At 39.0% G+C, this 26,879-nt stretch overlaps 1 protein-coding gene across 14 annotated transcripts in view; it reads left to right on the forward strand.

Annotated features, from left to right (window-relative positions):
* The first annotated feature begins 881 nt into the window (after nucleotides 1-881).
* Nucleotides 882-26,879, forward strand: part of UBR2 (ubiquitin protein ligase E3 component n-recognin 2) — a 107,661-nt gene continuing 81,663 nt past the window's right edge. For 6 of the 14 annotated variants that reach the window (XM_036248297.1, XM_036248296.1, XM_036248299.1 and 3 more), the window contains exons 1-5: nucleotides 882-1,298; nucleotides 11,323-11,582; nucleotides 19,492-19,570; nucleotides 22,014-22,127; nucleotides 25,572-25,702. In XM_036248297.1, the coding sequence (XP_036104190.1) occupies nucleotides 1,215-1,298; nucleotides 11,323-11,582; nucleotides 19,492-19,570; nucleotides 22,014-22,127; nucleotides 25,572-25,702 (668 nt within the window). In that variant the 5' untranslated portion in view covers nucleotides 882-1,214. Of the gene's footprint in view, nucleotides 1,299-10,653; nucleotides 10,756-11,322; nucleotides 11,583-19,491; nucleotides 19,571-22,013; nucleotides 22,128-25,571; nucleotides 25,703-26,879 lie in introns of those variants that run through there. The other 8 variants (XR_004957609.1, XM_036248304.1, XM_036248307.1 and 5 more) reach the window with 6 other exon arrangements.

Genomic DNA, 26,879 nt, shown 5'->3' on the forward strand with positions numbered 1-26,879 from the left:
CTAACAGCAAAAACATGTCCCAAACCTGGACTGGATCAGAACTTTATTTCTTTATTTTTTTTTTTTGCTTAATGTAACTCTCGATCTCCTTCTTAGAATAAATTAGCATGCCTGATAAAATATGTAGGCAGTTACCTGATAAATCAAAGGGAATTGAAGACTTGTTCTAAGAAACCCATTCATTCCAACTGTCAGTCAAGTGCCTGCCTAATTATCTCTAACCAAACATAATTTTATTTTGTATCTAATCTAATAATGATCTATTTCTGTAAAAGTCCCCATCAAGAGTAAATCTTTGAATTGTCTTGGTAGACTCCTTTTCCTTTGCAGCAAGACCTGCAATAAATTTCGATAAGTGGTCATAACTAAGTTGTTTGGAAATGTTTTCTTTAATAGCATTTAAACATGTAAAAACTTCAAAATCCCAGGTAATGTTCCCCTCCGTTACTAAAGGATGAGATGATAAATGACAGCGCTATAGAACTATGGGAATAGAATGTAATTAATTCATTCACTGGACAAGCATTTGATTGCCTGTCATATGCGAGGCTTTGAAAAGTACTTGAGTATCTACCTCGTGCCAGGCACTGTTCCAGAATCCGCGGATACAAAAACAAATGAACAAATAGAATTGAGGGAATAAAACTACAGTTCCCATATCTTGCTTTTCCTCCTCTTCCCAGGTGGGCGTTTCTTTCCATTCTCTTCCCATGATTCTACTCGTGCAGGAGAGCCCCGCCCACTCGCCTACTAGTTGCCCATTCTCTAGTCAGGATATGGACTACAACTCCCAGAATGCCCGCGGGCGCACCCAATAAGGGCACAATTCTTCCTGTCCTTGCAGAGCACTACTACAGTTCCCAGAGAGCTTTGCTCCCCCTCTTGGGTGTTATTGCCCCTTTTCCCGAGCGGGACACAGTAGAAGCCAGCGCGAGTGCCAGGTCCGGGGTTTTCTGTGCCCTTCCCCGGAGCAGGGACGAGGCAGTGACTTGACTCTTGGGCGCTGAACCCGGGAGGGAGCGCAGGAGGCCGCGGTCCCTTCTGTCCTGCTCACCTCACGCCACTTTCCGTCTTCTACACCCGCCGTCGCCTGGACGGCTCCGGGCCGTCTGCCTAGGGCAGAGGTGGCGATCTCGGCCGCCTGGGCTGTAGCGAGGCCGCGGCCGTCCGGACCGCGGTAGCGGCGTCAGCGCTGGCCAGGAGGACGAGGGAAGATGGCGTCGGAGCTGGAGCCGGAGCCGGAGGGGCCGGCCATCGACCAGAGTCTGCTGGAATGTTCAGCTGAGGAGACCGCGGGGGTGAGTGCCTGGACCCGGGCTGGGACGTCCGGCCCCCGCAGACAGCGCCCCGTGGGAGGACCTGACTCCAGGAAATCCCGGCTCAGACTTGGGGTAACCACCGCGTCCGGTTCACCGGCCTGCCCTAATGGGGAGCAGCCCGGGGAGGCCACGGATCCGGCCCCTTTCCTTCCCTCTTTATTCTCAAATAGCCCCCAGAGCTGCTCTGTGCACCAGCCACCTTTACATTCCCTTTCTGCCCGGGAGAGCCAACCACTCTTCATCATTCCTGCTTTCCCCCACACTCCTGTTAAGTCCCCAGCATAAGGGCCTTTGCCTTTTATGCCAGGTCTTGCAAGAGGGGAGGAAAAGACTTCGTGGTGTTGGGGTGTAATCGCCCTACTTTCTCTTCCCGATTCCTTTTTCTGAGATGAGCGGAGCATTGGCTCCTCCACCGAAAAATGCCACCTATCCGAGTCCCTACTTTGTTTCTGGGACTGCCCTGAGCACCAAAGGATGCAAAGGGTGCTGTTCTCCCTACTTCCCCTATTCAGTACGTTTTTACACCGGTTTGATCAGTCAGCAGCGGTGATGAATGTGCGGAAAGGAGTGTTTCGACACTCCTGACATTTGCTGAGTGTGAGAAAGTAGTGGTGGAGGCTGGAAGATTAAAATAATGATTTTTCTAGGAGTTAGGGGTAGGTGGGTGGAGAAACAAACGTTATATAACTGAGAGAGCAGCTTTCGACAAACAGAAGTTGATAGAGGTTTGGCCACAACATAGTGGGAACAGTTATGCCCCCAATTTAAACCATTCAACCCCAGTATTGTGCTGAATCTGTAACATGAATATGCTGGAGTGTGTAGCAGAGTTGTAAGATGATTACTTTAGTAAGCTGGTTGGCATCTTTCTTCAAGGACCGGGAACACCCATTAGAACAGATTGTCCAGTATGATTATGAATGGACCAAAACAACTCAGGCCCCTCCTCTAAGGCCTTCACTTTAAAAAGTTACTAGGGAGGGCGTGACCTTTGATCACAAGTCAACATTATCTGAATGTTATGAACAAAATTTTAGTGGAGCACTGTGGGGCTGTTGGTCATTGAATTATTTTGGGTGAATTGATGAGGACACTAAAGTCAGAGTGGATGAAATAAATGACAGGAGTAAAGGTGAAGATTTTAAAGAAATATATTGTTGAAAGTCTGTTAAAAAAAATTTTTTTTTTACCCATTTGTTTAGTCTAGCTCAGTTTTCATTTACTTTCTGCTTAATATTACAACCACCCAAAGTTTTTCAGCCCCCATAGGCCTTTCATTTATTGGAGAGATTTGGGGGAAAAAAAAGTGTTACAAGTAAACAGTAAAGTGATTTTCCGTCTTCATGTCCTCTTATTATCCATATTGATAACTAATCTGTTATTTACCTCAAATTAATATTTTCTTTTACTCCCACCAAATTTTGTTTCTGTTGGCTCTGATACAGGCTATTTTCTCAGTCCTAAAAGTGCAAACTACCAGGTAGATTAGAGCTTCAGCTTGTTGGGGTTCTTGAGGAAATCAGTTATAAAACTGGTGCCAGAGACCAATGTTCCTAGTTCTTGTTTAGTGGAATTCTTAAGCAGATGCAGCAGGGGAAATGCAATAAAAATGTATTAATTTGGACTTAATTTGAGTTTGTGAAGATCACTGTCTGAGCTACATTTTACTTTTGCCCTTGTTTACTTTCAAATGGTTTTTCTAAACAATAAGATGAAAAAGATGTTTAGTCTGAAGGCCCCCAAAAATTTCTTAAACAAGATGCAAACTATTAAAATACAAGACTCTTCCAACTTTAGAACCTAGTCTTACTTTTTGAGGGGTTGATTGCCTGTACTTAAAACATTGTCACACTTGCCCTGGCTGGTTTGTCTCAGGGGTTAGAGCATCAGCCTGCAGACCAGAGAGGACCGGGTTCAGTTTCCCCCAGCCCGGATTGGGGTCGTGTGGGTGGTAACCAGTTATGTGTCTCACATTGATGTTTCTCTCTCTCTTCCTCCCTCTCTATCTGAAGATAAATGCAAAAATGCCCTCTGGTGAGGATTAAAAACAACAAAACATTGTAACACTTAAAACTATTCTTTCAGCCCTGGCCAGTTTGGCTCAGCGGTTAGAGCGTCGGCCTGCAGTCCGGAGAGACCCGGGTTCGGTTCCTGCTAAGGGCACGTACTTCAGTTGCAGTTTGTCCCCGGCCCTGGTTGGTCGTGCGGGTGGCAGCCACTCGATGTGTCCCTTCACGTCGATGTTTCTCTCTTTCTCTCCCTTCCTCTCTCTCCCTCCCATTCTATCTGTACAAAAAATGGAAAAATATCCTCGGGTGAGGATAAAAAAAAAAACAAAAAAAAAAAAAACTATTCTTTCAGCTTAGGCTCTAACACAGCTCTTTATCACAAATTAAAATGAATTAATAGAGTTTTCTTAGGTTAAAAGTACATTTTAGAGAGGGTAAACAAGTGAGAAAAAAAAAGCAGCTGTTGCAGCTGTTAGACCTCTGATACTGTAGTTTGTTGGGATCACATCCATTTGAAATTACTTAATAAGCACTAGTATCATCTTTCCCACACTTTATTTACACACAGCTTCTCTTCTAGTATGAAGAAGAAGGACTATTTGTGATCCTGTCTATCCTAATATGCCTCACAAAAGCATTTAGGCGATCTCTTCGATAATCTAAAGTTTAGGATATTAAAGAGGCCCTCCTTCTCAGTCTTCTCTTTTTCTGGGTAGAATTGACTCCATAAGTATGGCTTTCCCAACACTTTTTGAGTCTATCTATGTTGCATGCTCCATGGATTTGATTATAATATGTTCCAACGGATGATTATGGTTTAAGAAGTACATATATTATTTTTCCCCAAGTATAAAAAATACATATTCTAGCCCTGGCCGGTTTGGCTCAGCGGTTGGAGCGTCGGCTTGCGGTACAGAGAGACCCGGGTTCAGTTCCCGCTAAGGGCACATACCTCGGTTGCGGTTTGTCCCCAGCCCTGGTTGGTCGTGCGGGTGGCAGCCACTCGATGTGTCCCTTCACGTCGATATTTCTCTCTCTCTCTCTTCCTCTCTCTCCCTCCCGCTCTGAACAAAAAATGGAAAAGGTGTCCTTGGGTGAGGATTAAAAAAAAAAACAAAAACATATTCTAAATTATAGAAGTTTTATGTCTTGGTTATTTTTTGCTTTAAAATTTTAACAGTTTCACATATAATTCAATCCAGTGGTTTTTACTATATTGACAGAGTTGTGCAACCATCACCACAATCAATTTTAGAACATTGACATCAACCCCAAACGGAAATCCTGTACCCATTAGTAGTCAATCCCCTTTTTCACTTAAACTCCCAAACTCTAGGCAACTTCTAATCTGTTTTTGGTCTCCATAGATTTTCCTGTTCTGAAAATTTCATATAAATAGACAACTATATGTTGTCTTTTGTTACTGGCTTTTTCACTTAACATTAACGTTTTCAAGATTTGTGTTGTAGCATATATCAATACTTAATTCCTTTTTATTGCAAATTAATATTTCTTTGTATGCATGTACTGTATTTTATTTATCCATTCATCAGTTGATGGACATTTGGGTTGTTTCCACTTTTTGGATATTGTGAATCATGCTGCTATGAACATTTGTGTACAGTTTTTTTGTGGGGACATATGTTTTGATTTCTCTAGGGCTTTCCAGGAGAGGAATTGCTCAGTCATATGGTAATGCTGTGCTTAGTTTTGAAGAACCCATAAATTGTTTTCCAAAGTGGCTACATCATTTTACATTCCCACCAACAGAATATAAGGGATGTATATTTCACCACATCCTTGTCAACACTTGTTACTGTCTTTTTTATTATAGCCATCTGTTGAGTGTAAAATGATATCCAATTGTAGCTTTGATTGTATTTCCCTATAACTTATGATGTTGAACATCTTTTTCTGAGTTTTTTTGGCTTTTTGTATATCTTCTTTGGAAGTTTTGATTCCTATCTTTTGCCTATTTTTAAATTAGATTTTTTTGTCTTTTATTATATATTATTTATTTATTTTTCCAGTCCTCACCCAAGGACATTTTTCTGTTTATCTTCAGGTAGAGTGGGAGGGAGGGAGGAAGAGAGAAAAACATCGATGTGAAAGGGACACATCCACTGGTTGCCTCCCCCATGACCCCAACCAGGGCCGGAGAAAAACCCGCAACCGAGGTACGTGCCCTTGGTCGAAATCAAACCTGCGACTCTGGTCTAAGGGTCGACACTCTAACCATTGAGCCAAACTGGCCAGGGCAAGTTTGTATATTATTATTATTATTTTTTTTTATCCTCACCCGAGGACATTTTTCAATATTTTGTTCAGATAGAGTGGGAGGGGGGGGGAGAGAGAGAGAGAAACATCAACGTGAAAGAGACACATCGAGTGGTTGCCACCTGCACAACCCAACCAGGGCCGGGGACAAACTGCACCTGAGGTACGTGCCCTTAGCGGGAACCGAACCCGGGTCTCTCCGGACCACAGGCCGATGCTCTAACTGCTGAGACAAACCGGCCAGGGCTGTATATTATTTTGATTTGTGAATGCTTTAACTTCATTTTTAGAACTCACAATATGATTTGTTTAAATATTTCTTAGTAATAGCCCTGGCCGGTTGGGCTCAGCGGTTAGAGTATCGGCCTGTGGTCCGGAGAGACCCGGCTTTGGTTCCCGCTAAGGGCACGTACCTCGGTTGCAGTTTGTCCCCAGCCCTGGTCGGTCGTGCGGGTGGCAGCCACTCGATGTGTCGCTTTCACGTCGATGTTTTTCTCTGTTCCCTCTCTCCCTCCCATTCTACCTGAACAAAAAAATGGGAAAATGTCCTCGGGTGAGGATAAAAATAATAATAATAATAATAAATAGTCCCCAAAACTCCCTTCAATCACTAACAGTTGTTATTTTACACTTATTTTACATGTTGGTCATCCTTGGTTGAAAACAAAATCAAATGGGGTTAAAGGATAGAATTTTAATTGGGTATAGAATAATAATTAGATATTGTAATAAAAAGCTAACCTCTAGGGAATCTTTCCTTGTTGTATTTGTAGTTATTCTCTCTCCCCAGGCTTAAATTTAGCATTCAAAAAAGAAAAGCTCCTGGAAACATTGTCATAACATGTTTACCTTAGTAGAATGAGTTGACAGTTTCTTTACTTCCTTATTGAAGACTTCTAATAAGATAGTGTTTATTACTCTGTTGTACACTTTGGTGTGACAGCCACAAGTGTCTAAAATAAGGACAAATTAACATGTAACCAAATTAGAAATCTCAATAGTTTTTCATGTTAAATACTTATAAAATTAGTTTATATTAGTGAGAACTAATATGAAAAGCTATAGATTTTATTCTTTAGAGAAATACATGAGCCATTATTCTAAAAGGCACCCAGAAAGTTTTTCTTTCTAATCACTTTCTCTTCAAAAAAATTTCCCCCTTTTAATTTATGGTGTTGCAAGGCACTGGTTCAATACCTTGGTATAGAAGTCTCATGTAAAGGTACTTTGCTTTATATATTGTTTAAATTAAAGACATTAAAATGCCTGTGAAGGATGGCAAATCTGTTAAATGGTTTTGAATTTGGAATATATGCTTGCCTCCTTTTTTTTTTTTAATCTTTATTGTTGAAAGTATTACAGATGTCCCCTCTCTTTTCCCCCATTGACCCCCTCCACCTCGCTCCGACTACCTCCCTTTATTTTATTTTTTATTTTTTATCCTCACCCGAGGACATTTTTCCATTTTTTTGTTCAGATAGAGTGGGAGGGAGAGAGAGGATGAGAGAGAGAGAGAAACATCGACGTGAAAGGGACACATCAAGTGGTTGCCACCCGCATGACCCAACCAGGGCCGGGGACAGACTAAAACCAACCACTGCCTGCCTTTTAAAAAAAATGTTTTTATTGATTTTAGAGAGAGAGGAAGAGAGAGCGAACGCGAGAAAGAAACATTAGTGGACTGCCACCTGCACACATCTCCACTGTGGATGGAACCTGAAACCTGGGCATAGAACCAGAGACCCTTGGGTTCATGGGATGAGGCTCAACCAACTGAGCCACACTGGCCAGGACTGTGCCTGCCTTTCTTGGACCAAATTTTTCTATCTTTTTAATTATTTATAATAATATGTGATAAATAATATTTAGAATGAAATGCTTTTATTAATAACATTTTATATAAGGTGGCTGATTTTTTTCTTAACTGAAAGCTGATAGTTTCTGAAAATTTTTTTTTAAGAAATCTTTGAACAGATGTTGTCGGAGCTACAAAACATAATTTCTTTTGGAAAGCATTACCAGGTGCCTCGTTAGTGCAGGAGGTAGCACGTCAGTCTCATAGAAAGCATTACCTTTTATTTTTCTTGTATTAAAATTCTGCAAGTGAAGTTTTAAGATAAATGAAAACATAAAAATAAAAACAAAAGTTGCTTTTAAAACAAAACTCTTAGCCCAGACAGTGTGGCTCAGTGGATTGAGTGTGGTCTCATGGACTGAGAGGTCCCCTTTCTATTCCCGGTCAGGGTACATGCCCAGGTTGCAGGCTCAATCCCCAGTATGGGGCGTGCAGGAGGCAGCCTATCATTGTTTCTCACATAGATTCTAGTTTGTTGTTGGTTGATGACTACCTTTTACTGTTGACTACTTTTTTTTTTAATTGATTGATTTGAGAGAGAGAGAGAGAGAAACATTGATTTGTTGGTCTACTTATGTATGCATTCATTGGTTGCTTCTTGATGTACCGTGATTGAACCTACTACCTTGGTGTATCTCTCTCCCTTACTCTCTCTCTAAAAATTAAATAAAAACATTAAAAAAATAATAATAAAACCTTTAAATGTGTTGTAAATTAAAAGTGCCTAAAGCATACTTTTCCAGGAACATGGAGGTGAATTCTTTGAATCTTTTTTGACATTCAGTATTATTTTATATTAGTTTCAGGTGTAAACTGTAGTGTTTAGACAATTTTATGATTTATGAAGTGATCCCCCCAGCCCTCCACCCAGTACCCACCTAGGAATTCTTTTAATTTTAATGCTTAGTTTTTCATTCATAAACAGTAAATTGCTTAGGATAATTTTACTCTATCGTGATTCATATTTTAAATAGGATTTGCTAACAGTGGGTGAAAAACTGGACATTTATCCTTGGATGTAACCCAAAAGGTTTTTTTATTTCAAAGAATTAGATTCTAGTTTGTTGGTTGATGACTGCCTTTTACTGTTGACTACTTTTTTTTTTTTTTAATTGATTGATTTGAGAGAGAGAGAGAGAGAGAGAGAGAGAAACATTGATTTGTTGGTCTACTTATGTATGCATTCATTTGGTTGCTTCTTGATGTACCCTGATTGAACCTACTACCTTGGTGTATTGGGACGATGCTCATACCAACTGAGCTACCTTTTGACTACTTTTTTTTTCTTGTCCTTTTATACTTATACTTAAGTGTATGTATAATTTTGATTTAGAGCTGCTGCTTTAAAGGGAGAAAGAACCTGGCTGTGTGGCTCAGTTGGATGAGCATAGTTCGTGCACTAAAAGGTTGCCAGTTCAGTTCCCACAAAGTAATATGGAAGACAAATGAACATAGCGTCTGAATTGGCAGGTGAGGCAGGGGTAAATGACAGAATACCTGGAAAAGACTTCAGGAAATAGCAAGGCACCAGAAAGGAGGTACTAGTTTGAATGATGCTTTACCTAGGGTTTATTTGGTTTGGTTTTTAGAGACTGCAGGCCTGGATCTGCTTTATCTCTGCTTTCATTAAAACCACGTAGAGAATCTTTCCACAATATTAGTGTAATGTGACAGTAAGTAGTGTAAACATATTTGTAGTCATTCAGTTAACAGATTTTATTAAATGTCTACTGGGGCCAGGTTCTGTTTTTGACCTGGGGGTATATGGAAACAGGAGAGGGAAAAGAGGAATGGGTTAAGAAGGCATCTTAGAAAAAGTGAAACATAACCTGAGATCTGAAAAATGGGTAGAGAATAGTCTTGTAAAGCAGATTGAGAGGAGCCAACACGGGTCTGGAGAAGACTGGGAGAGTATTGATACAAGGCAAAGGACTTTGTAAATCGTGTTAGAGGAGTTGACTTATTTCTCAATACAAGGAGAAGCTGAATGACATGATCAGATTGGTACTTTTCAAGAATCACTGTGGTAGTGAGGTTGGGAAATTGACTGTAGAGGGGTAAGAGGAGTGGGGAGGACATCATTGCTCTAATTCTGGTGAAAGACAGGAATGGGGTGGGGTTTGGACTAAAGTAAGTGGAGGTAGTGCCTGTGGAGATGGAAAGAAATGGATGGATTCAACAAATATTTAAGAAGCCTAATGGATAGGACTCAATTGGATGTTGAGGTGGGAAGGAAGGAATATTTTCAGGGTTTTTTTTGGTTTGGATACCTGGGTGTGTGCTGGTACCTAAAATAGGAAAATGAGGAAAATAACAGAGTTTTGGCCACTGTGGATGGATCATTAGTTCAATTTTGGACATACTGACTTGGTGTCTAAAAGGAAAAACTCTGTTTCTCTACTCTTACACCAGTACTCTGGCCACCGAATATGTATGGCAGGGCAGGGTTCCCTACACCAAGCAGTTCCATAATTCTCCGAGACACCAACTGAGTGGCCTACAGTTCCATTCATTTCTGACACTATACACCTAGAGTTAGCGTCAGACCCCACAGATAAAGGGCTCAGTCCCACAAGATCTCTCCCTTCCCCACTGTCCTCAAGATACCTACAACTTCCGGCAGAGTTGGCTACAAATCCAGAGTTTGCATGATCCTTTCTTTGGGTTCATTCACTTGCTAGAACATCTCACAGAACTCTCAGGGAATCAATTTATTTACTGGATTTCTGGTTTATTATAAAATGATACAACTCAGGAACAGCCAGATGGAAGAGATGCATAGAGCAAGGTATGTGAGAAGAGGGGGCAGAGCTTCCATGCCCTTTGCCAGCACCTCTGTGTATTTACCAACCTAGAAATTCAGTGAATCCTAACATTGAGGGGTTTTTATGGAAGCTTTGTTACGTGGTAATGATTGATTAAGTCACTGACCATTAACTCAGCCTCCAGCTCCTCAAAGGGGCATGTTATAAATAACAAAAGACACTCCTTTCACCTTTATCTCACTTATCACTTAGGAAATTTCAGGAGTTTTAGGAGCTATGCCAGGAATGGGAAGAAGACCAAATATACATTTCTTATTATAAATCACAATATCACAGTATCTATTAGCTGTCTAAGTATAATGATCTCCGGTAGTTGGACATAAAAGTTTGGGGACAGAAAAAAGTGGCTGTTTTTGGTTTATTTTTAGCAGGGAGAGCAAAGAAGAAAGGTCTTATGGTGAAGTTGATCAGTAAAAGAAGCTATATCGGTGGGACAAAATTGCTTATGGACTGACATTCATAAGAGAGTGGTATGTCATCTCATGTTAATCAGAAATATAATTAATTTATTGGCTGTTCATGTCAGCAAACTGACAAAGAGAATCCAAATCATAATCAAAATATCGGGGTGATCACTTTGTAAGGTATATAAATGCCTAATCACTATGTTGTACACCTGACACTAAGATAATGCCGTCTGTCAACTGTACTTGAAAATAATCTAATAAAAATTTGAAAAGAAAAATAATAAAACTTGAACAAAGCATTAGAAAGGAAGTCAGATGGGTTCAATGGCTAGTGATTTATATGATGATTTGTTGGGGTCATTTTCCTGTACTCTCTACAGAAGGTTGCTTTGGGGGCTCATTTCACTTTAATTTTACTTTCACTTTAAGTAGAATGCTAAAGTAGTTTGGATTTTAATAAAGTATACAATGTTGCCCTTTTTGGAAAGAAGACATACAGTGATGAGTGTTGTCAACAAAATAATTTATAAGACTCTCAATATTTTTGTACCTAAAAGAAAATAGATTTATTCAAATTAGTAGTTTCTTGACATTGTTTAAAACTATTTTTCCTTTTTTCTTTTTTTAAAGAAATGGCTGCAGTCTACTGACCTCACTAGAGAAGTATACCAGCATTTAGCCCACTATGTACCCAAAATCTACTGCAGGGGTCCCAACCCTTTTCCACAGAAAGAAGACATGCTAGCACAGCATGTTTTGTTGGGGCCGATGGAGTGGTACATTTGTGGTGAAGATCCTGCATTTGGATTTCCAAAACTTGAAGAAGCAAACAAACCTTCTCATCTTTGTGGCCGTGTTTTTAAAGTGGGAGAGCCTACATACTCTTGCAGGTAAAATATTATAATTCTAAAAGGCTCTTGTTTTTACTTGACAATCTTCCCTGAAAACTTACATCTTTAATTTTAAATTATGAAGTATTATATGTAGTACACAACAGTATATGCAGTGTTATAAGTAATTACAAAACAAACATCATGTAATTATTTTCTAGATCAAGAACCAGAATATCACCAGCATTCCAGAAACGCACTGTATGCTTTCTTCCTACTCCATAATTAACTGCTACCTTGACTCTTGTAATAATTATCTTCTTGCTTTTCTTGATAGTTTTTTAGTTACAGTAATTCTTTTTGATGTTCATATTATCCCAAATTTGGCCTATGGAAGCCCCACCACACTAGCTTCTTTATCCTTTGCACATGCTTTCATTAGTGTTTGAATGCTTCTTTACTTTCTGGCTCAAGATGTCCATAGCTCACTCTTTACTTACTCTAACCCTTATGTGGAATCATGTTACCAACCAAACTGGGTCTGAATGCTCAGTAGTTGCCAATAAAAGATGATTTTATGAGAAGGAACTTTATTGTGAACCAGCAAGAAAGGACAAGCATCTAATCCATCTTTATTAGGGTAAATCATGCACAAACATCAAGGTAAACTTTGTCATTGCATGTATAGGTGGGGACATGCCAGTGCTTGTACATCACATGTTCAGAAATGATGGAAAATCTTCACCTCTGGGTGGAGAATTTAGTATTATAATGAGGAAAGTTCATGAGAAGATACTAGAGGGTTCTTCAGGCTGTTCCAGACAGTCTCAGGCGATTTTAGCTGGTTCACTTCCTGGTCCTGCAAAATATCCTCTGCTTGTTCCTAAAAGACAGCTGTAGCAATCATCAGCATCAGGGAGTGTATATAGATGGATAAACATCTGACTAATTCTTGGTCTTTCTGTGAGACTTTCAAGATAGCATTACACAAATCTTATAAATTTTAGTGTGATCTAAGTGGTGTTACAGGTTAGTTGAGGTGGAGTTTCCTTTTAGTTGGGAATGGTGTTAGGAACTGTGATATGGGTGATATATGTACTTACTGCTAAAGGATGAATTTTTTTTTTTTAATTTGTTGAAAATTCAGTATATAAGAGTAGAAGATAGACAGGAAAATGCTCATCTCCTTTATGACTTTGTATTCCTATTGCTCAGAATCATTGTTAGCATTTTCTTATGTATCCCTCCAGAAATTTTATTAAAATTTTTTTTTTGCTTTATTGATTTTAGAGAGAGAGAGAAACATCGATGAGAGAGAACATCTATTGGCCGCCTCCTGCATGCCCCCCACTGGGGACTTGGCCCACAACCTGGGCATGTGCCCTGACTGGGACCTCTTGGTGCATGGGTCGATGCTCAACCACTGAGCCACACCGGCCAGGCCCTCAGAAATTTTCTGTGCAGTCCTATATATATTATTATCTTAAACATACATATATGCAAACATACATACAAAAGGGAGTATGTTATATATAGAGGCTAAATTTTCCTTTCTCTGTTTTTGTTTTGTTTTGTTTTTTATCTTCACCCCAGGACATTTTTTCATTTTTTGTTCAGATAGCGTGGGAGGGAGAGAGAGGAAGAGAGAAAGAGAGAGAGGAAGACAGAGAGAAACATTGATGTGAAAGGGACACATCGAGTGGCTGCCTCCTGCATGACCCAACCAGGGCCAGGGTACGTGCAACCGAGGTACGTGCCTTTAGTGGGAACGGAACCCGGGTCTCTCCGGACCGCAGGCCAATACTCTAACCGCTGAGCCAAACTGGCCAGGGCTTTCCTTTCTCTGTTTAACAGAATTTTGGTATCTGTTCATATCAGCTGATAGAACCAGATAGAATCTATTGTGTGGCTGTACTACTTAAAAAAATTTGTTTTCCTTTATTGATTTTAGAGAGAGAGGAAGTGAGAGGGAGAGATAGAAACATCGATGAGACAGAACATCGATTGGCCATCTCCTGCATGCCCCCCACTGGGGATCGGGCCCACAACTTCGGCATGTGCCCTGACCAGGAATCGAACCCTTGACTTCTTAGTGCGTGGGTCGACACTCAACCACTGAGCCACACTGGTCGGGCCCTACCAGTTCCTGTGTGGCTTCTTTATTCCTCAGTCATAGGACTTTTGTTGTTTAGTTTAGTTGTAATTTTGAGGATGCAAGGACCGCATTTACCTACACTATCTTTTTGACCGGAATCTCTTAACATATTTCTTTATTTCTTGTATTTTCTCTAAAGAGGTAGTTAGGCTTAATTAAATTTTGTTATGTGGTTGGGGAGTGATAGTCACTGCATAATTATTGGTGTATTATTTCTTTCTTTTTTTTTCTTCTTATCCTCACCCGAGGACGTTTTTGCATTTATCCTCAGAGCGGGAGAGGTGGGGAGAAAGAGAGAGAGAATCATCTATGTAAGAGATACACATTGACTAGTTACCACCCACTTGTTCCCAACCGGACGGGGACAACCTGGAACTGAGGTACGTGCCCTTAGTGGAAACCGAAGCCAGGTCTCTCTGGTCCGCGGGCCAACAGTCTAACCGTTGAGCCAAACAGGCCAAGGTGATGTTTTACTTCTTAATTCTTCATACCAGGAAGCACATGATGCTTGGATACTTTTGTTGAGATTGACCAGTGGGTTTATGTACCTGGCAGATGCAACCATTACTTGATGTTTTAGTAATCACTCTTGCTTGTTGCCTAGATCAGCAATTTTCCACTGGTATGCCCTAAGAATTTTTTTTAAATGCAGTACCTGACTATTTAGTCAGGGACACTGACCTCCTTTCCTTTAGGTTGTCAAATTAAAAAAAAAAAAAAAGACCACAACCAACACTACAATAGCCATCTGGTGTGAGTGAATAAAAATTATACCTATTGGTCCTGGCCGGTTTGGGTCAGCGGTTAGAGCACTGGCCTGCAGTCCAGAGAGACTAAGGTTCGGTTCCCGCTAAGGGCACGTACCTTGGTTGCAGTTTGTTCCCGGCCCTGGTTGGGTTGTGTGGGTGGCGGCCACTCGATGTGGCCCTTTCACGTCTAAGTTTTTCTTTCTCTCTCTCTTCCTCTCCTTCCCTCCCACTCTGTCTGAACAAAAAATGGAAAAATGTCCTTGAGTGAGGATTAAAAAAAAATTATACCTATGGCCCGATGGCTTGGCTCCATGGGTTGAGCATCATCCCATGGACTGAGAGGTCCTGGTTTGATTCCTGGTCTGGGTTATGGGCTCAATCCCCAGTGGGGGAAGCACAGGAGGCAGCCAATGGATTTCTCTCTCTCATCGATGTTCCTGTCTCTCCCTTCCTCTCTCTCTCTCAAATCAATAAAAACATTTAAAAAAGAATATACCTCTTATTTTGTCAGATCAGCAAAAAATATATTTTTTGGTGTTCCTCAGAATTTTACTAATTAGTTTATGTGTGTCATGAGATGAAAATGGTTGAAAATTGCTGGCTTGGATCATTATTTTATTAGGGGGAAGCAAAATGGTGATATTCTAACATCATTTTTTAAAAATTTTTATCCTCACCCCAGGACACTTTTTCCATTTTTGTTCAGATGGAGTGGGAGTGAGAGAGAGAGAGAGAAACATCGATGTGAAAGGGACATATCGAGTGGTTGCCACTGGCACGACCCAACCAAGGCCAGGGACAAACTACAACTGAGGTATGTGCCCGTAGCGGGAACCGACCCCGGGTCTCTCTGGACCGCAGGCCGATGCTCTAACCGCTGAGCCAAACCGGCCAGGCCTAACATCATATTTTTCTTAGCCTGTTAGTTTATTAGTTTATTATTATTAAAAGAAACATAGTCCCTCATCAATCCTTTGATTACCCTGAGAAACAGTTTATATAGGAAAGGCAAAGTAAATGCTTGGTTCTTTCTGGAAGAGCACTTTCTCTCTCTCTCTCTCTCTCTCTCTCTCTCTCTCTCTTTTCTTTTTCTTTATTGATTTTAGAGAGAGAGGAAGGGAGAGGGAGAAAGAGATAGAAACATAGATGAGAGAGAACATCGATTGGTCGCTTCCTGCATGCCCCCCACTGGGCATGCACACAACCTGGGCATGTGCCCCCAGGAATGGAACTGGTGCATGGGTCGACATTCAAGCACTGAGCACACCAGCTGGGCTAGAAGAGCACTTTCCTGGTAAACCTAGTAACATAGTACTTAATGGAGGAACTTTAGGTATGTTTAATATGAAAAACAAGACAAGGATGCCTACTATTATTGCTACTTTTTAACATATTTCTGGAGGTTCTTGTGAAGAATATAGGGAAGAAAAATGAAAGGTGTAAATGTTGTAAAGAAAGAGATAGAGCCCTGGCCTGCGTGGCTGTGTTGGTTGGGCCTTGTCCCATGCACCAAAAGGTTGCCAGTTTGATCTGCAGCCAGGGCACATGCCCAAGTTGCTCACTGGATCCCCCAGCAGGGGGCATGCAGGAGGCAGCTTATCGATGTTTCTCTGTCTCCCTTTCTCTCTCTCTCAAAAGTCTTAAAAAAAGGAAAAGAAATAGAAATGTCAATATATACAGACTGTATACTCATTTACTTTGAATACAAAGGACTCATGAAAAATCTTTAGCCCTGGCCAGACTGGAGCGTTGTCCCGTACATCAGAATGTTGTGGGTTTGATTTTCAGTCAGGGCACATATCTAGATTATGGGTTCGATCCCCGTTTGGGGGGTGTAGGGGAGGCAACTGAGTGATGTTTCTCTCTCTCTTCTATCTCCCTCCCTCCCTTCTTTTCTCTCTCTCTAAAAATTAAAATAAAACAAAAACAAATATCCGCAGGTGAAGATTTAATAAAAACCTTTAAAACTTTAATAAAAGACATAAGAAATACTCATGGACATGATAATTTACTCTTGTGATAATGTTATTACCTTTGAAGTTTATCAATAAATTCCAAGTAATCTCCGTCAGAATATTAGCTGTATACTTTTTGAGGAACTCTATAAACTTATACTAGTGATGTGTGGAAGAATAAAGAAGAGTTTATGCCCTGGCCGGTTTGGCTCAGCGGTTAGAGCGTCGGCCTGTGGTCCTGAGAGACCCGGGTTCGGTTCCCGCTAAGGGCATGTGCCTCGGTTGCAGTTTGTCCCCGGCCCTGGTCAGTTGTGCGGGTGGCGGCCACTCGATGTGTCCCTTTCACATCAATGTTTCTCTCTCTCTCTCTGTTCCTCTCTCTCCCCCCCACTCTACCTGAACAAAAAATGGAAAAATGTCCTCGGGTGAGGATAAAAAAAAAAGAAGAGTTTGTGAGTAGCTGAGTTAATCTTAAAAATGGAAAATAAAGGGGAACTTTCCCTGTCAAATGTTAAGACATACTACAAAGCCATAGAAATACAGTGTGGTATGGTATAAGAACAAATAGATCACTCAAACATATTAGAGAGCTTAGAAATAGACCCAAAGATGTGTCAGAACTTACAATTTGAAGGCTATACCACAATCAATAGGTAAAAGTTAGATTGTTTAGTAGGTGGTGCTGGAAAAAAACATAGCTCATTATATATAGAGAAATAAAGCTATCTCTACTCTATATATGTGCAAAGGTAGACTCCAGAAGAATTAAATACTTAAATGTGGAAGATAAAACCAAAAGGTTAATAGAAGAAAATGAAAAACACATTTGTGTCCTGGTTTGGGGAAAGTCTTAAAACCTAAAAGCACTAACCAGTTTTTTTTTGTGTGTAAATTTAGTTACATCAAAATAAGAATTCTATTTAACAAAGGACCCCATGGACAAAATTAATACACAGATGACAAATGGGAGACAATATTTGTAATATTTAATATAGCTAAGTGATTAATATCTTCTAGATTAGTTTGTATAGGGAACTCCTCTAAATAAACAATATAAAGAAAGTTATCCCAGCAGAAAAATGGGCAAAGGATAAAAATAGGCTGCTTATAGAGAAAAGGAAGCCCCCAAAGCAATAAGCATATGAAGAGTTGCTCAAACATATTAGCAGTCAGGGAAATGCAAATTAAAACAGTAGGACATCATTTCATGTATGTTAGTGTGACACACAGATTAGAAAACCAGATAAAAATAAGTGCTGATGAAGATTCAGGGCTATAAAAACCCTCACACACTGGTGAGGATATATGTAGGCACTCTGGACAGTAGCATGGCACTCAGAATAAGAAATTTACATATAGCCCAGCCAGTGTGGCTTAGTGGTTGAGCATCGACCCATGTACCAAGAGGTCACTGGTTTGATTTGTGGTCAGGGCACCTGTCTAGGTTATGGGCCTAATCCCCAGTGGGGGGCATGCAGGAGGCAGCCAATCGATGTTCTCTCTCTCATCAATGTTTCTCTCCCTCTTTCTGTCTCTCTCTCTCTAAAAATCAATAAAGAAAATAAAAATAAAAAAGAAATTTACATATAGTAGTATATGATGCAGGAATTCAGCTCTTGATTTTATATGCCAAATAAAGTCTCAGACAGATCCATAAGAGAACATTTACAGGAATGTTCTTGTAGCATCATTTGTAATAGAAAGGCATTAGGGGTAATCCAGATGTTGGGTCCAGGGATAGTAGAGACAAAATGTTTTAGATACAGATTATGGCATATTGTGTAACGATTAGAAGCAGCAAGTCAGTTGTACACACACAAAATGAATGGATCATGCTACAGAAGTAAAAAAGTAAAGAATAGAATGTGATATATAACAGGAAGATTTGCATGTATTAAAAATACATGTGCTTAGCCCTGGCAGGTTTGGCTCAGCAGTTAGCGCATTGGCACGGAGACCAAAGAGTTGTGGGTTTGATTCTGGTCAAGGGCACGTACCTCGGTTACGAATCATTCCCTGGCCCTGGTCGGGGTCATGCAGGAGGCAACCAATCGATGTGTCTCTCACATTAATGTTCTCCCCTCCCCCACTCTGTTTGAAGATAAATGGAAAAATATCATTGGGTGAGGATTTAAAATAAATAAATAAATAAATGCACTAAAAAACATTTTGCTAAAACATGTGCAAATAAAACACACAATAAGCACATTTGAGTGCTTACTTATGAGGATACAGGAACCAGAGATAAGGGAAATTTAGAGATTTTCGTGGTTCCCCATCTCATTTCATGGAATTAGAGAGAGTCTCTTATTTAAGATATAACCTGTAAATGTATCTAACTGGTAATATGATGAAAGCAAATGAAGTGACTGAGGACATGGAATTCTTACTCTCCTGTCAGGATGTCTTATGAACCATATGTGTTATGTGACCATCAGACATAATGACCAAGTGAGAAGACCCATGTCAGTCTGTATATTAATCATTTAGAATGTTTAATTTCCCTTTTAAATTAGTTAAAATTTAAATAGAAATATAAGTTCTGGCCGGTTTGGCTCAGTGGTTGGAGTGTTGGCCTGCCGACCAGAGAGTCCTGGGTTCGGTTCCCACTAGGGGCACATACAAAAAATATATATATAAGTTTTAATATTTTCTTGCATCCTGGTTAGACCTCTTTCTTGCCTTTCTGGGTATACATACATACCGCTTTGAAGACCATTGTTTTGAAACATATGTTTGGAGGAAGTTACTTGAAATCTGAAGATAGATGTTAAGAATTCATAAAATTTAAAATCTATTCCATAACATCTCTTTATGTTTTAATATAACATGTGATTCCCCAAAATCTTTGGGGGAAATTACTATTCTAGTAGTATGTGCCTTTGAAGACTCGCCTGTACACATCCAGTGTGAGAAGCATCCAGTGTAAGCTGATTTCATTGAGCAAAGATCTGAGAGATCTTTGGGAATAATATTTCCTTTCTTTTAACACCAAGGCACTTCACTGTATTGTTCTTCTAGGGTGGAATCCATTTTGAAATATTATATTGTGAAATATGTAGTTATTTTATGACACTGATTTTTTTTTTTTTTTTTTTTTTACTTTATAGAGACTGTGCAGTTGATCCAACTTGTGTTTTATGCATGGAGTGCTTTTTGGGAAGTATTCACAGAGACCATCGATACAGGGTTAGTAATGTCCAGATAATATCCATACCTAGTATTGAATTTTATACTAGATACCTTATCTGCTTTTTAAAAATTCCATGATTCAAACACTAAAATGGGAGATTTAAGAAATGTGTTATTTAAACACCATTAAACTATGATAGCTATACAGAAATGAATTATGAATCTAGACTTCTTGGAACACATGGTTTAAAAGAGAACACAGCCCTGGCCGGTTTAGCTCAGCAGTTAGAGTGTCGGCCCGGGACCGGAGAGTCCTGGGTTCGGTTCCCACAAAGGGCATGTACCTCACTTGCAGTTTGCCCCCGGCCCCGGTTGGGGTCATATGGGTGGCAACCACTTGATGTGTCTCTCTCACGTTCATGTTTCTCTCTCTCTCTCCCTCCTTCTCTCCCGCCTGCTCTATCTGAATATAAAAATGCAAAAATGTCCTTGGGTGAGGATAAAAGAGAGAGAGAACACAGATATCAGCTCATCTATATGGATTTCCATTTAATTTGTTTTCCTATTTTTTAATGTTATCTCTAGAACTCTAGGCTTATCAAAAGGATTATCAGAAATCAGAGGATCAAACTGAAAGTCAGGAGTGTGAGAGGGAGGTTCCTACAGGGGGATGTGTGAGACAAGGAGAGGAGAGTGACAGGATTATACATTTAAGAAATGTTCTATTTACTACTGGTCATCTTCCACGGAAGATTTGTGATTTCTTATATTAAAGAGGTATCTACTGCAGTGTTGAAGACGGCCCAACTCCAGAACCTAAGACCCACCAATTTTATTATTTTTTCTGCTGTAATGCAGTCAGTACTTTTCTTTTTTTTTTTTTTTTATCCTCACCCGAGGACATTTTTCCATTTTTTGTTCAGGTAGAGTGGGAGGGAGAGAGAGGAACAGAGAGAGAGAGAAACATCGATGTGAAAGGAACACATCAAGTGGCTGCCACCCGCACAACCCAACCAGGGCCGGGGACAAACTGCAACCGAGGTACGTGCCCTTAGCGGGAACCGAACCCGGGTCTCTCAGGACCGCAGGCCGACGCTCTAACCGCTGAGCCAAACCGGCCAGGGCAGTCAGTACTTTTCAAAAAATCAAGTATGTTTGCTTTTAAGTCAGGGAAACAGACAAAGGCAGATTATTGCTAAGCTTGTCTTGGTTCCTCTACTAGAAATTGAAAACAGGGCCATGAACATTCAAAAATTAGGAAACTGTTAGGAGCTGGAACTTTTTCACTCTAATCTCAAATAAAATGGTAGAGAGGAAATATTGCATTCTTATTATTTCAGGAGCCCTGTTGGTTCAGGACTTTTCCTCCGGTTTGCTTTTTATTCACAATACCCAAATATTGATACTAATTAAATAAAAACAGCTACAAAATTGAACTCCTTATATTTTTGTGTTCTCTTTTGATTCATAAATCAGTAAGAGAACCCCAGTTTCCTTTAAGGTTCTACCTATCTTCAGTAATGAGGACAAATGTGAAACTAAGGGGTGGGGTTATTTTCCAAATGCCTGCCTGCCCATGTTTTTGACATATATTTTTGCAGCCCCTGAGAATAACTGTCATTTGTGGATTTACATTAATTATTTGTGATATATAATACACAGATACTTTCTTTGGGCACAATGTATTAGAGCTAACCTAAAATTTGCATTTAATAATGATTATTAAACTTTAAGAATTTTTTAATGTTCAGATTTTCCAATCTACCAATGATTAATTGATTCTGTCTTACCAGATTCCTTGAATCATTTCTGTGTCTTAAAAGTATAAATAATTCACCCTGGCCAGTTCGGCTCAGCGGTTGGAGCATCGGCCTGCGGACCAGAGAGTCCCAGGTTCGGTTCCCGCTAGGGGCACATACCAAAAAAAAAGTATAACTAATTCTTGAACCCTGAAGGTGGTGAAAGGTTTTTTATGACCAGACAGTCCACTTTTATATTTCCTTAGCTTCCCTTTCTTTTCAAAGAATGCTATTTAGTGAGTGTGAGAAAAGAAAAATAAACTATTTTAATAGTTTTTGTTGCTTACTTTCTCTGATGCAGATGCAGCACTCTTTTTTTTTAAATCCTTACCTGAGGATATTTTTGCATTTATGTTCAGATAGAGTGGGAAGAAGAGAGAGGGAAACACCGATGTGAGAAACATCAACCGGCTGCCTCTTGCACGCCCCCTACTGGGGATTGAGCCAAAAAACTGGGCATGTGCCCTGACTAGGAATTGAACTGGGACCTCTCAGTCCATGGAAGGATGCTCAGTCCACTGAGCCACACTGGCCAGGCTAAATAAGCTTTACAACATTGAGAGGTTTGGCATTTTATTTCATTTCATCCCTCCAAAATAAATACTTTAGCAATGTTATTTCCTTAGTAGTTGCTATTATTTCTGATCTGATAGCCCTCCGTAAACACTTATTGACAAGATGCTTTATAATTACTTTTCAAGATGACAACATCAGGAGGTGGAGGTTTCTGTGATTGTGGTGATGCTGAAGCTTGGAAAGAAGGTCCTTACTGTGAAAAACATGTACTTAACACCTCTGAAGTTGAAGAAGAAGAGGTAAAAACATTTTCAAAGTTTTTTTTTTCTTTTAAGGAAATACTGTTTTTATCATGAGTTTAAAATATTTTGAGATATAGGAGTAAGGTTATAATATGAGAAATGGATAAGCAAAATAGTTCTGTCACTATTAATAGTGATCAGATATACTTTAAAAGTTGTTTGCATTTTATGGATGCAATACTATTGTTAATAGTACACACTTGAAATTCTGGAACTGTATTTTAATTCACCTTTTTATTTTAAGTTCTCATTTATTATTATTATTATTTTATATAAACACAGTTGGTACTTTATTTATTTATTTATTTATCTTCACCCGAGGACATTTTTCTATATTTTGTTCAGATAGAGTGGGAGGGAGGGAGGGAGGGAGGGAGAGAGAGAGAGAGAGAGAGAGAGAGAGAGAGAGAGAGAAACATCGACGTGAAAGGGACACATTGAATGGTTGCCATCCACACGACCCAACCAGGGCCGGGGACAAACTGCAACCAAGTTACGTGCCCTTAGCCGGAACCGAACATGGGTTTCTCTGGACCGCAGGCCAACGCTCTAACCACTGAGCCAAACCGGCCAGGGCATATTATTGAAGAGATTATTTTTCGTATAACTGTAGCCCAGTTAACATAGTTGGTTTTGTATATTTGTGTTGTAATTAAGACTTCATAGACCAGATATCTTTCTTTTCTATAGCCATACCTGGCAGCCAGTTCTAATCATCATCTGGTAAATCAATGACATTGGATAGGTTATGGGACCAAGTGTAGAGATGATAGCTCAGTACAAATTATAGTCACTCCAGCTGTAAATGTTTACTTCAGTAAATTGTTGTTGATCCTGCATTGTTTTTCTCTGATATTTATAATTAAATAAATACTTGAATCTCTGCTGCTGCTGCTGCTGCTGCTGCTGCTTTTGACAATTTGATGTTTGATTTAAGATCCTTATTTCAGGTTACATATTAAAATGGCAGAGAGGAGGGTACATTCAGAGTGCTTCTGCATTATTAGTAGGTCTGATATGGATGTGGGGCAAGTGGGCATTAATAATTCTTCCTGGTGCCTATACCTTACATGTCTGAAATATTTCAACAGAATAACTAAGACTTATGATGTAGGACAATGTCTTTTAGTCTGTGTTCCACTAGGTTTTGGACAGATAAAATTTGTGCAGTTAGTCAGTGCTATAGAAAACATGTATCTTGTGTTTTATTTGCTTTGTCTAAGTGTTCTAGAATTTGCTACAGAGAAACACCAAGTGGTCAGGGTTTTGGATTTCTTCACTCCTATTAGAGCAGCTTCATTTTTATCTTATATATCAGAATGGAGTTCTGTACATAAAAATACAAACAAGACAAATGAAGATATATGTTAAAAAGAGAGTTTTGCTTTAAAAAAAACAAACTGAAAACTAGTATAAAACAGTAGGACTATGGGAGAAAATATTTGCAAATTATTTGTCTGATAAGGGTCTAGTATCCAATATATGTATCTTTCAGTTAATGGGCAAATGACTTGAATAGACGTTTCTCTGCGAAAGCTATAATACAAATGATCAATAGACACATAAAACATGCTCAACATCATTAGTCATTAAGGAAATGTAAATCAAAACCACAGTGAGTTGGAATGTCAGCCCTCGGACCAAAGAGCCACAGGTTTGATTCCAGTTAAGGACATGCACCTTGGTTGCCGTATGGTTCCCAGCCCTGGTTGGGATCGTGCGGGAGGCAACCAATCTATGTTTATCTCTTTTTTTCCCTCCACTCTGTCTGAAGATGAGTGGAAAATCCTTGGATGAGGGTTTTTTAAAAAAAGGAAAAGCGCCCTGGCCAGTTTTGCTCAGTGGTTAGAGCGTCGGCCCACAGTCCAATGAGACCCGGGTTCAGTTCCCGCTAGGGGCACATACCAAAAAAAAAAAAAAAAATATATATATATATATATATATATATATATACATATATATATATACATATATATATATATACATACATACACAAAGCAGGTAAAATGAAAATAAAGGTAGGAAAATAAACTGAAGTCAAGATAATATCTGTTCATAAACTCAGATAATAAATTTCCATACAGCTACTGTAGACAGGCTCTATTTCTAAACATTTGGTTCTGTTTCCCAGAAATCTCAACAACAAAAAAAACAATCAGTTATCAGGATCATACCAAGAGAAAAGTGTTAGTGAGGATATAAAAAAAATTGGAGCCCCTTGTACATTGCTAGTTGGTCCTGACCGGGAATCAAACCCGTGACCTTTCGGTGTATGGATGATGCTCCAACCAACAGATTCACATTGGCCAGGGCTTTTCTTACTTTAAAATTTTTTTCTTACATTTTAAGTCCTAGGTCCATCTCCTCTAGGAATCTGTCCTTTTCATCTCCCATCTTCATTTGTTTTATATCAGTTCCACTAGACTTATGTTTTGTGTATGTAGCCTTATGTATATTTGCAAGAATATGCTGATTTTCATTTCATGATGTTGGAACATATTGATCTTTTTATTTGAGAAATGAATATAACACTAGCCATTAAGCTAAGTAGTATGTTTAGGTTTAAAATAAAAATTTAAGATTAAAAACATTTTACCAACCTTGACTGAAAGATACCATGATAAATTTAGTATATGTTTATAGTAATACTTTAAAAAAAATTTTTTCTTTATTGATTTTAGAGAGCGAGGAAGGGAGAGGAAGAGAGAGAGAGAGAAACATCAATGAGCGAACATCGATTGGCCACCACTTGGGATTTGGCCCACAACCTGGGCATGTGCCCTGGTCAGGAATTGAACCAGTGACCTCTTGGTGCATGGGTCGACGTTCAACCACTGAGCCACATCAGCCAGGCTATAGTAATACTTTTTTACATTAACCTAGAAATTGAGTAACTTACTGTTGAATCTAAAGTAGGAAGTTCCCTGTTACATGCGTACACAACCTATAAGTGATTCTTATAATATCAGAGAGCAGTTTTTTGACCTTGTTGACTTCTCACCTTTATAATCCTCAAAATCAGACTTTTCTTTACCACCTATAAAACTAAATATTGGTTGTCTGTCCTTAGATAATATTCCTTTGCTTATTCTGGAAATTGAGACTTAGTGGGATATGAAGCTATAAAGATGGTTTGTAGTTAGGTTTTAATGATCCTAGAATGTCATTCTAAAGTTTAGATTTATTCATTAGACATTGGAGTACCAATGAATATTTTGGTTCAGTTGATTTCAATAGGGATTATAATGAACGAAACATTCTAAGAAGTTTGATTTGGTAGGATGTTATATGTAGAATCAAACGAGAAACTGAAGCTGAAAAAAATCAGTCAGCTTTTTACAGTAGTATTTTGAGGGGTGGAAGCAGAATGAGAAAGAGAAAAATTGATGTACATTTAACAAGGTTGCATTTTTTTCCTGTTCTTTTTTTTTTTTTTTCCAGGATCCTCTCATTCATTTACCAGAAGATGTCATAGCAAGAACTTACAACATTTTTGCTATTATGTTTCATTATGCAGTAGAGATATTAACCTGGGAAAAAGAAAGTGAATTACCAGCAGATTTAGAGATGATGTAAGGACAATTCATTTATTTTTTGGATTTGGATTTGCTTACACTCAGTTTTAACCATTTTGATTTAAATTCCTCATATTAACTTTAATACAGCTAGAATAGAACATAATCTTTTACATTCATTAATTTTCAGCAGAACAATAACTTTGATTTTATATTTTTTAAAATATGTGCGATCTACTTAATTGGTAGAGGTTTCTCCCTGTTGGTTGGTTGGTTGGTTTAGTTGGTTTATAGCCATATTTAAGCTACATCAAGGATCTACCACTGGTTTCAGTCATAGGCAATTTTGTCTGTGCGATAAAACTGGTAAATTAATTCTACAGTTCTTTTTGTTTTGTGTATCATATTATCAGAGAATGGGCCCTTTGATATGTTTTCTGGTTTGACTAAATGTTCAAACTCAGTTTTAACCATTTTGATTCTAAAATTTCATAAAGTATGTTCCACACTCTGAGCTTCTTTTAGTGTACATCTAGAATATTTACCATTTGTACTTAGATTATTAAGGAGGTCACAAACTTGTGACTGGAAACTGTATTCTGCCGTAGCTTTATTAAGGTTAAGGGCTAACTTCCTTGTGGGTATGTGTGCCTTAAGCAATCTTCTCTTTTATTTTTAATTCTAACCAGACTTGTTGGATTTATTTTCCATAGTTAAGGTTGAATACAAGTTGGAGTGAGAGTCTGAAGGACATCGGTGGTGTTTTTGTTGTTGTTGTTGTGTTTTGCTTTCTCAACAGTGTTTCAGATAATGAGTTGTGGGTTTAGTGTTTTAATTAAAATGTTGAAAATTAATTAGGACCTCGTGACTTTATCTTCATGTACTTCAAGTTGAGAACCATTGATCTAACATCTAAATTAAGAACCTAGAGAATAGAAGAGTTTTGCTTTTATTTTTTTGTTCATCTGTAGGTTCAGGGCACCAGCATAGAAGAGAATCTAACTTACTTCTCTTGTACTATTTATTCATCTTAGTAAATGGCATATTCCATCTACCCAGAAGCCTGAATCACCCATATCCATTTAAACTTATTTCAAGTCTGGCTGGTTCTCCTTCTATCAAATTTTTCTACTTCTGTTCATCTCCAATACTACTCTTCTAGTTTAAGTTACCTTAATTTCATTTTTGGACAATAAGGCTTTCCCAACTGGACTGCCATATCAACTCTTGTCCT

Source organism: Molossus molossus, unplaced genomic scaffold, assembly GCF_014108415.1.
Source record: "Molossus molossus isolate mMolMol1 unplaced genomic scaffold, mMolMol1.p scaffold_m16_p_8, whole genome shotgun sequence".
Classification (NCBI taxonomy): Eukaryota; Metazoa; Chordata; class Mammalia; order Chiroptera; family Molossidae; genus Molossus; species Molossus molossus.